Source organism: Lipotes vexillifer, unplaced genomic scaffold, assembly GCF_000442215.2.
Source record: "Lipotes vexillifer unplaced genomic scaffold, Lipotes_vexillifer_v1.1 scaffold174, whole genome shotgun sequence".
Lineage (NCBI taxonomy): Eukaryota > Metazoa > Chordata > Mammalia > Artiodactyla > Lipotidae > Lipotes > Lipotes vexillifer.
In genome coordinates this window covers 745,005-756,343 of record NW_006785255.1, presented here as the reverse complement: position 1 = coordinate 756,343, position 11,339 = coordinate 745,005, and the positions used below count along the sequence as shown (strand labels likewise).

At 35.0% G+C, this 11,339-nt stretch overlaps 1 protein-coding gene across 1 annotated transcript in view; it reads right to left on the bottom strand.

The window, feature by feature from the left end:
* Positions 1 to 701: 701 nt before the first annotated feature.
* OTUD6B (OTU deubiquitinase 6B) overlaps positions 702 to 11,339 on the bottom strand; it is a 14,351-nt gene continuing 3,713 nt past the window's right edge. Inside the window, 4 exon segments of the mRNA XM_007472137.1 lie at positions 702 to 964; positions 1,746 to 1,852; positions 4,685 to 4,746; positions 6,354 to 6,666. Coding sequence (XP_007472199.1) covers positions 880 to 964; positions 1,746 to 1,852; positions 4,685 to 4,746; positions 6,354 to 6,666 — 567 coding nt within the window. The 3' untranslated portion in view covers positions 702 to 879.

Genomic DNA, 11,339 nt, shown 5'->3' with positions numbered 1-11,339 from the left:
AGAGAAACTAAAAACTATTTCTTAGTGGAAAAGACTGCAAGGAAAGCAAAGTAGCTGAGTAGTGATGGAGAAAATACAACAAAGATATAAAAATTTATAGTTAAGAAGATAATCAAGAAATGATGGTACAACCATTCTGAAGTTAAGAAACAGAAAGGAACAACAAATGAATTAGAAAAGCAATAATCTGCTGAGTCTTTTTAAGTTATATACAAATAAAAGACATCTGTACTTCTTTAGAGGTTTAAATCTGATTGGAAACATATTTACCTATGAATTTGTCTCATTTCTTAAAACATAACTGATTCCCATCTGAATAAATATTTTTAAATTCTTTATTAAAGCAAGCTTCTTAGCTGCACTTTGATGGGGCTATATAAAAAGCGTCAGAGCATTAATCCCATCAACACCAAAGTTACTGCAATCACGTTCATTTATAAGCACTCATTAAATTTGCTATCACCATCACCACATTATTGCAATGTCAAAGAGACTGAGTCATTTCACTTCTTCAAGAAAAATTACACTGACACGGTTACTGAAAGCTTTCAGTAATAGGGAGAAAAAAAAATTTTTAACTATTTTAACACAGAACAGAATGTTCAGGATCCTATGTTTAATAAAAATATCAGCAAACAGGGTACCATCTTGGTCTATAAATGATGTTCTCCACAAGGGACTTACAAGTGTTTTTTAAAACACCACTAAGGGGACATTGGTGAAAGTTTATCTTTGACACGTTTTTTAAAAATCTGTTAGTAGCTTTGCCATAAAACTGATTTAAGGTAGTTGTTTTTTTCCGGAAACATTTAGAACAATCCAACACTTGGTATTAATACTCAGATCAGCACGCTGTACATAACAGCAACATTTTATAGACTAGCTGCAATTTTCACTAGCTGTGTTCACCAACCGTTTAACAGAATTGTAGTGTTCTCCTAAGCCATATGCATGTCTCATATAACTGAAATAAAAAAAGGAGAAATAAGTAATTTAGATAAAAGTAATTCAATTCACTGTATATAAATGTTTATTATGTATATAAAACCAAGTATTTTGAATTAATCACTTCACAGGGTATCATTCAATAGACTTCATTACTTAAAAGTTCAATACCATTTGAAAAGCATCAGCAGTCAGTAAGATCTGGTTCAATAACTCTGTCTGCTGAGTTTGTCAGGTAAAACACAATCATTGGAGTGAAAAAGGAAAAACTGAGATGCTGAGTGCTCAACAAGCTTAAATTATTACCTAAACCCAAGCCATTAATGACTACCTTAGTAGGCTTAGCTAATGAACACTAAAGCCAATGGCAAACTCTCCATGCTGTTTCAGAGAACTCTCAATTATGTAACATGTTTTTACAATAGGAAGAAAAAATCTCTAAGGAATAAACAATCAGGCAACATCAATGAATTTCAGCTTTTACACCTGTTGAAACTTTTAGCATTACTGTCAAACCAGAACATGAGAACTAATCCTAAAATTTTGTAACCTTTAGAAATGATTTTATTCTTAACTCATATATAAGATTAAATCACTAGAGGTTTAAACAATTATCTAAATCACATATTTTGACAATGCTTTCTAATTCTGTAATTGCCTTTTACATAAAATAAGCATAATTAATGCTGCTGAAGATGGACTTGTTTCCATTAATCAACATATATAACCTAAAATTTTTTCATAATCCATTTTGTCATAATCATGAAAAATATTAATAGTAGGAATTTCTAGGTACTTACACAAGTATTAATGGGTTTTTTGGATATTCTTCACCAACTACAAGAGGAGGAGAATCTGCCTGTATTATCTCTATTGGTGTTCGTAAAATGTGAGACAGGGCTCTTAGCTATAGAAGAGAAAATGTAAAACCAAAAAACAAAGAAAGAAACAAACAAACAAAAATATATATATATATATTAGTAAGGGAAATAAAGAGGTAAATCTTATTCAAATCATAAACTACTGAATTTATGCATGAATAGGGCAACCAGTCAGAGCAGGGATCTACTCTTGTTCCTTAATGTACACCAAGAGCCCAGCACATAGTGGGCACTTAACACATATTTGTTAAAAATCAAATAAATATAATGTTTACTAAATCAAATGCATAAGTTTCAAGCCCTGGATGTACAACAGCTTTTTGGAAATATCTATGCCATAGTTAATAAAGCAAGGGGATGAGTAAATTGAGTTCATTATACTAGTCTCTCTACTTTTGAATATGCCTTGAAAATTTCCATAATAAAGGATGTTTAAAAATACTGTTACTCAGGCACCAGATCAAATCAATTACAATTGAGAGGGGCTGGGGGAAGAACAGAGGAAGCAGGAACGAATAGGAGGTTTATTTTTTTAAAAGCTTTTCAGATGACTCTATTGTACTAATGTTGAGAACAACTGCTCTATAATTTTCAAGGCATGAGTAGAATGAGTTAGCTTATGAACTGTACTATCCTTTCATGGAATTTCCAACTGATTAACATACAATTTTAAGTTCACGCCACATGATATAAAATTAGAGCTTAAAGTTGGATGAATAATAGTTAATAATGAATATTGGTAGTAACATTTTTTTAGACTTACTTTGACCAAGCACTATAAGTGTTTTATGTGTATTAATTCATTCAATCCTCACAATAACCTTACGGGATAGGTACTACTGTTATACATTTTAAAGACTATAATTACAGGTAGAGAAAGGTTAAGAGAAGTCAAGTACAAGGAAACAAAATGACTTGAAACTGAACTGAGAAGTCTGACTCTAGAGCTCAAGTTCATAAACAAATTAATCACTTAACAGTTTTCAGTCATAATGCCCTGATCTGTTTAATTGCCCCATAATAACAGAACATGGACCTTTTAGGAAATTTTAAACGAAGGTAAGAAATTAATTCAAGAATATGGAAAAAGGTTCTGTGCTACACAGTAGCAAATTTAATCCCATGTTCCATCTCATAAAATATTCCTTTGAGGCACTTTTTTCTTATACCTAAAATAACATTTTTTAAAAGCCAGCATGGAATGGAGGGTGCAAAACAAGCTCTGGAAATCTTAATATCCCATCTAAGTCTTCAGAAATCATACAAAGAATTTCTCTTTAATAATTTAAATTTACCGCATTGTGAAAACAGCAACTCTTATTTCAAATGAATTCACAAAAAATTTATGAGAAAATGTCCTTCAAAAGATGTTTTAAAAGGTTTTTCTCAATTTAAAAAGAGTCACTTAGGTCTCCAGAACTCAAATTAATTTGAGATTCTTATTAAAAAGTTCAAGCATCTTTAATTACTCCTAATGTAGTCACAAAGCTAACCTTCCCAAGTTTCAGAGACCCAGGAGAGGCATACAAAACAAGTGGACACAGTTCCCTCTGGTGGCTCAGAAGAGGTACAAATATAGCACTGCTAAGAAAAAGACTTCGAAGAAGCAATCATGTCATATCTCCAAACAACATAGTTCTTGAAGTGAAATAGAGCCACAAACTATTTAAGATGACTAATCATAATTACACAATAATATTAATTATACTGCTAGATTCATCTATCTGGCACTTTAGCTTACAAACTTCTATGCATATACTCTTTGCCTTATTTAATATCCACAAATGGCCTACCATATACACATAGGGGTTTTATTATCCCCATTCAATAAGGAAAATGGAGCTCAGGAGGTTGGCTGACTCCCCCAAAGTCACAAAACTGAGAAGTACGAGGAAAAACCACGACCTAGGGCTTCCCTGGTGGCGCAGTGGTTGAGAATCCGCCTGCCGATGCAGGGGACACGGGTTCATGCCCCGGTCCGGGAAGATCCCACATGCCGCTGAGCGGATAGGCCCATGAGCCATGGCCACTGAGCCTGCGCGTCCGGAGCCTGTGCTCAGCAACGGGAGAGGCCGCAACAGTGAGAGGCCCGCGTACCGCCAAAAAAAAAAAAAAAAAAACCCACAACCTAGCCGCAAGTCTTTCCCTCTTACTCCCTGACTTCTAATACCCCAGGTTATCTCATCACCACTTGGACCACTTAGGTGTTTTATCTTGCTTTAATGAAACAAAGTTAACAGTAAGATAAATAATTAGAGCTTAAAAAAATCATGATTAACTCCCTAAAATGACTAAATATATTGTTTTCTTACAAGTGAATTTTAATGCATCAAATACTGCTTTCAAGTCAGTCAGTATCAACTAGGAACTCAAGACACAATTGTAATTGATGTATTGTGGGAGGATTTGACGTGTATTCTCACATTAAAATATTGTTTTCTATTTCTGATGTAAGAGATGTTACTTTTCCAATAGTGATTTTCATCAGTTGAGCCACTTGGGTAAATTTTACTGTACTTGGGTAAAATCTTCACTTTCATACGTCCATAAATTCAACTATATGGCCAGTAGCAATATCACAAACGCAGATGCAACGCTAGCCTCGACAACACAATGATCAAACACTGGGCTATTTAAAATGAAATAGTGCTTCAGTTCCCAAAGGTAAATACTTAAATTAAAGGCCTAAGAATATTAACTCCCTTTTTCAATGTTTCATCAGTAGAGAAACAGCAAATATATAAAGAAAAGGAATCTTGAAAGGGAAATTTGGATCATCTGAAAAATATGTCTGAAAACTACAGAAGGGATTTTTAAAAATAATTTAACAATGCCACTATGAATAATAACAAACTTACCTCAAGCTGACCTCCCCATGCAGCGGTGTTTATGATATCATCACAGTACTTTCCAAACTCTTCTGTAGAAAATAGATCAGAATATAGCATTTAATAATTTTTAGAACTCATGTTAGATCCCTTTTATACCTCCCACAATTTCTGATGAAACTGCCCAAGTTATGAACTTCCTCCTTCTCTACCTATACTCTCCAGAATTTAATCCATTTCCCAATCCAAACTTAATTCACTCAAACTTTCCATCGAAGAGCAAAGCAATTCATCTCTGCTTCTCTCCCTCAGCCTAAGGCCCAGCGACCTCCACTACATTACAAGCCTACCTCTCTCTTGACCCAAGCAATGACCCCAAAATTGCCACCATATTCACATTTTAAAGTCCAAATCTGCATCTGAAAGAATATGCTGAAAGAATAAAAAATGCATCCTTTATAATATCAGGTTCACTGTAAGACACTGTAAGAAATGTGAGAAGAGAAACAGAGTAAAAGTAAAATGCGTTGAAACTCCTTTCCCAGTGATAGCATCAAATAGTGCCTTCACATATTTTGGAAACGTCTACTTTATTTGTTATCAGTATCAGTTCTAGCCAAAGAAAGGTCTTCCTAGATCAGTCCTGAGAGGACATAAAAGACCTAATTGCAGAGTTTAATGGCATATCTTGAGCATACACACTTTTATACAGAAAGTTAACATGGGAAACTACCTCTAACTTCCTGTTTAGAGGAAGGGGAAAGAATTATGGGCATCTAGGAGAAAATATGTCCCATGTATCTGTCGCATTCACTGTCTCATATCCAGTGCTCAGAACAGTGCCTAGAGTAGTTCTTGCCACACTGTGGCCTTCAATAAATATTGTCTAAAGGAATGAAGGTAATTTAGTCTTTTGTCTTTTTCTCTGATTCACCATGCTGAGTTGCCACCTCCTCGCCACTGCCCTACAACTAGCAGTTGGGGACTCCATTAAACAAGTCAACCTTAAACATCCCCTCCCTCTTCAATACATCCTGGCCATATGACTTGCTCCCAGTAGATACTGACACACCTGCTGTCTTATCTCAAGGACTAACTTTATCCCTTACTCCCCTTTCTCTTTAAGAAACTTTTTCAGATTTTCACTTGCTCTCTCCTTTATTTGCTAGTTGTACATTTTTTTACCTTCCCAACTATCAAAGGTATTATAGAGAATAATAAGGCAGGTTATTAACTCATTTGTTTTTGGTTTTGCAAAGTCAAATTTTGCCTGAATATTATAGCTTATTGAGAATAAAATTAAATCTCCCAAACTACAGGATAAAAGGAGGAATTAGTTTTCCTAATCATTCTATACCGGTGGTCTTCAGGCCCTATACTTCCAGAGACTAGTCAAAGCTTAACTTTGTGAAATAGAACTTATTAACACACTTTTAAAAATAGTAATAATGAATCCTATTCCTATCTTATATAAAAGATTAATATATTTTAACTACAAAATAGTTAAGTACTTAAAAGATCTTAATAAACCAAAATGTGCTAGTATCTATTAAAGTTATAGAAAATAATTTTGCCCAAATGTTGAGATTTTTCTCCCCCATAAGGACCATTCAGGTTATTTTTATTATCTGTTCCAGGAAGCACTTTATTTAACAACCACCACAATCATAACAAGACATAGTAAAGAAAAATAAATTACCTGAAGTATACATATCTCCTGTATTAGGATTTGTTAAAAATGGCAGAAAGTCTTCCACGTGGCTTTGCATATAGTCAGCAGTCTGACATCTTAAGGCAGCCACAGTCAGACTGCAGTCCTGTTCTTTCAGTTGATCTTCAATGGCTCTATACATACAGTGGCCATCAGATGGAATCTGTTTAATTTCCAACTGTCTAGCTGCCAATATTTGAGCAAGTTTTTCACTTTCTACATGTCTAGCTCCAGTTAAGTTTTCAATTTCAGCTTCAGCTATCCTTTCTTCCCGCTCCTTTTCCAGTGCAGCTTTTTTGTCCTATGAAGAGGACAGTGTAGGAAAGTTAATTCCTAATAATTAGAACTAATTTACATTTATTATGGGGATGAAATGTAAGATTCTCAAAAACATTTTTCTCCCGTCTCCCACAAGCATTATCATATTGATGATCTCATCACTTGTAGAATTTTCTATATTGTGAACTCCTTTAAAGGCAAATATTATTTCTCATCTGTGTGTACAGCACCTAGCTCTGTACTAGGACAAAAGAAAGTCGTCAAATTTTTCTTTGAAGTCTATTTAAAAACTACATGCCAGGCTTCCCTGGTAGCACAGTGGTTGAGAATCTGCCTGCTAATGCAGGGGACACGGGTTCGAGCCCTGGTCTGGGAGGATCCCACATGCCGTGGAGCAACTAGGCCCGTGAGCCACAACTACTGAGCCTGCGCGTCAGGAGCCTGTGCTACGCAACGAGAGCCCGCGATAGTGAGAGGCCTGCGCACCGCGATGAAGAGTGGCCCCCGCTTGCCACAACTAGAGATGGCCCTCGCACAGAAACGAAGACCCAACAGAGCAAAACTAAATTAATTAATTAATAAATTCCTACCCCCAACATCTTCTTTAAAAAAAAACAAAAAAACACACATGCCAAGTATCTAAAGACTTTACTTACCGATTTCAAAGTACTATCTTAGGACTGAGTTGTCCTAGGCCTTAAAGCAACATCATTGTCATACTTAAGTCCAAGCTAATCCAAACTTTTTAACTTATCATTCAACCAGTGAGTTCTTAATGTGCTAAATCACCAGCTCACCAGCGAGGCATTAAATGGCTAAGGTCTTTAGAAGGGTATAGGAGCTCTATATATCCAGCTTTTAAAAAAAAAAATGTGTACATACAAACACACACACATTTAACTGAAGTAACAGATAAAAACATTCTTCTCTATAAAAAAGTTAAAATATTACAGATAATCTAAAGTTCCCCTGCCAATCCCAGTGCCTACGCTAGAGGTCTGATGTGTATCCTTCTAGATTTTTTTTCTATGTATTTTAATAAATACAGATGTACTCATAGAAAATGTACAGAAAACAGTATTTTAACAAAAGTCCTATCATACATTACACTCTGCAGCTTGCTTTCCTTATTCAAATGTTATAATGGGATGGGGAGAGGGTAATGAGAGATTTGTGACATGAAGGGTAGATAAGAAGTAGAGTGGGAAGGTTGGGGAAAAAAGAGAAAAAACTCCTGACACTTGGAATAGCAAGGATCAAAAGACAGAAAGCACTATATGTTTCATAGCTGAACACGGTTCATATAGCTAGAGTATCAGAGAAAAGTGTCAAGAGATGAGGTTGGGGGCCAAAAAAGATGGTATACAGTTAATATATATTAAGTTTATGCATACATAGTTTAAAAAACAACAACACTAGAAGGAGATACACAAAATATTTACAGTGCTTTTCTCTGGATGGTAGGATTACAAAATAAGTTTTATTTTGCTTTGTGTGTGTGCCTGCACGTGTGTGTGTGAACATCTTTCTAATTCTCTATGGTATGTTTTACTTGTATACTGGGAGCAAGTGCTTTTCAATTTAAGAGAATAAAAATAGTTAAACTACATTCTATCAATATAAATCTTGATATTGGTAGCAAACTACAGGTAAGGATTTAGATAAGCCAAGAAAAAGAAGGAAAAGGTAAAGATTTTTATTTCCCCAGCTCTAACCTTTCCTTACGACAGAAGATGTGAATGGAAAGGCAAATTTCAATTTCACTTAATGCCACCTGCTTCTACTACATGCCTGTTATGTGCCGTGCCAGATAAACCTAAAGTGATTTCTAAGTTACCTGAATCAAAAGCAGTATTATCTTCTTAATAAAACATAAACCTATTTGCTTTTTCTTCCCAACTCCAACCATGACAGAAATACCATGAAACAATTTATTTCACTACATACCTACAACTGTGGATCATAGTGGCATAAAATCTTAAAACACAAGATGGCACTATTACTTTTTAAAAGACTATAAAAAACATTTTCAGAGGGGAGAGGAAGGATAAGCACCTTGAATATCATCTAATCCAAAACCCCTCATTTTCCTCTTCTGAGGAAACAGCACGCAGAAAGATTTCCAAAGGCCATACAGCTGGTTAGAAGCAGAGCAGGGACCAAGGACAACACAGAGAGCTCCTTCTATCCAGGCACCTGAATCAGAATAAAAGTTGGAGTATATGGGAGCTGGAGTTAATGACGTCAGGTACTAGTTACTGGAAGAGTGGAACTTTATACTATCTGTAAAACCTTAATTTAAGCCTCTAAAATACTAATCCAATCATTTCATTTTTTCCCTCATGCTCTGCTTCAATATTACAAAGCAATTGTATTTCCTTTTCAGGGCACTAGGTGGGAAACACATTGCATTGTTTTCCCAACCATGCAGTTTTCCAATGGCATGAGGCACTTTCCTTTCTACAACCCTAGTCCTGGAGGTAGAATGGCACCAATAAATTCTAATGAAAATGTATGTACGATGAAAATAGCACATAACTCATAAATACATTGTCAGTAAAACTAGAGTCATATAGTAATAGTATAGTAATACAGCAAAAACAACTCTGAAGTGAAGTGCAGGGGTTGTATTAAACTTTCAGCATGCCACTGAGACAACCTGGGCCTCAGCTTTCTCATTTATAAAATAAAGAAATTGAACTAGATCTCATTCCAGCTCTCAAATTTCATATTTTTGGAACCCAGTTCTTCTAAGTTCTACTTTGGGCTCTTTCCACCATACCAATAAGTTTTCACTGAAGTTCTCTGAAGTAAATAAAATACCCCCTACGCTTTTCTAGACTGAAAATATGGGATTTGCTCTACAATATTCCAATAATAAATCTTCATAAAGTTTTGTCATGTTTTTCTACCACAGAGTTGTATCTCTCCCAAAGATGACATCATTAGTTAACTGACTTTTTATTCCTTGGTGCCTCTGGGGGGAAAAAAAAGTGGTTTGGCATAAGTCTAATACCCAATTACCTACCCTGTCTTCAGGTTCCATTTTCTTAAATACTATAAACTTTCAGTGTTTTCTGTCCCAAAATCCTATTAATATAACAAAGCAATAAGAAACTTTGGGCATTACTTATAAGGTGTTTTCTCTGCCAAGTGTTGACTCAGCAGAGAAGTGTTGCCAAGCAGCTGACTATAAAAGATACTACATTTTTTGAGAGTATAGCTGGAAAAGGCATGCTTTTCAGCTATGCAATATTTTAGGAGAAAAGTAACAAAATGTTTGAGAAAGGTAAGGGAATTAATTTGTTTTGTTGCCTAAGGGACCAGGTAGGGTGAACAAGTGTTGATAAAGACAGGAAAGAGTTGTGTCATGTTTGCCAGAATTAAACAGTTGCTACTCTAAGATATAGCAATTACTAGGTACAGGCAACTCCAACAAATATTTTGTTATGTTTCAGCCAAGCAAAACTTCTGCCCTTCACTTTTGATCTATAGAAAATACATGACAATAATAAGGCTATAACAGAATACATATAAGTATAGAGTTGGTGAACTAAATAACCTCCAAAATACCATGAAACCTAAATTTCATGTCCATGAAATTCACAGTTATAATAATTACTCAAGAACAAAATTTTACAATAGTATGAGAAATGTTTGACAATTTGCAACTTAAGTAACTTTCAAGCAAACAAACAAAAAAACTTGTCTTAGGTTGAATTTCTTAAGAGGTGCACTATGCAGTATTTAACACAGCGAACAATACTATCATTTGTTGACCCAAATGATAGTAAAAATGTTGTTTTGGGGCTTTGGAAACAGTAAATTATTTAATATTCACAATAACTCTATGAAGTAGGTATTATTTTCCCCCATTCTATACATGTGAAACTGAGGCTTAAAAAGGTTAAGAATCTTACCCAAAGCCACCACAATGGGATTAAAACCTCCATCTGACTGACACCAAATTCCATGCTCTATTAAATTATGTACTACTAAATTATAAGATGTAAAGCTAGTTTAAACATTTAAATCCTAGTGTTAATAAATCAAGTGTTAATAAAACAATATTTGGGAAAGAAAGATTGGATTTAAACCCCTTGTTCTTTTTCAAAGTAAAAAGCCCTTACCTATCTAATCTCACACCCATAATTCTGATATCATAAACTTATTACGTCCAATAAATCAGTTTCCTTACAGCTCTTTGATGATGCAAAATTTCATTCCCATATTTGTTTTTGTGCATGCTGTTTCACTGACTTTAAATATCCTAACTAAATAACTATATTTCCTTAAATACCAACTATGTAACACTTAGCACAATGAGTTTTTCCTTCTCTGAATTTTCATCACAACTAACCAATACATATATAACTACATAATTCTGATATTTTTATATCTTGCTTAACTTCTAGATTCAAATTCTTATTTTACCAATTAATACCATAGTTTTTAACCAAAGCTATACATCAGTATCACCTGGGCTCACACTCTTCAAATTCTGAATTATTAAGTCTGGAATAATATATTTGTAAAAAATATCCTTTGCAGGCTTCCCTGGTGGTGCAGTGGTTAAGAGTCCGCCTGCCGATGCAGGGGACACGGGTTCGTGCCCCGGTCCGGGAAAATCCCACATGCCGCAGAGCGTCTGGGCCCGTGAGCCATGGCTGCTGAGCCTGCGCGTCCAGAGCCTGC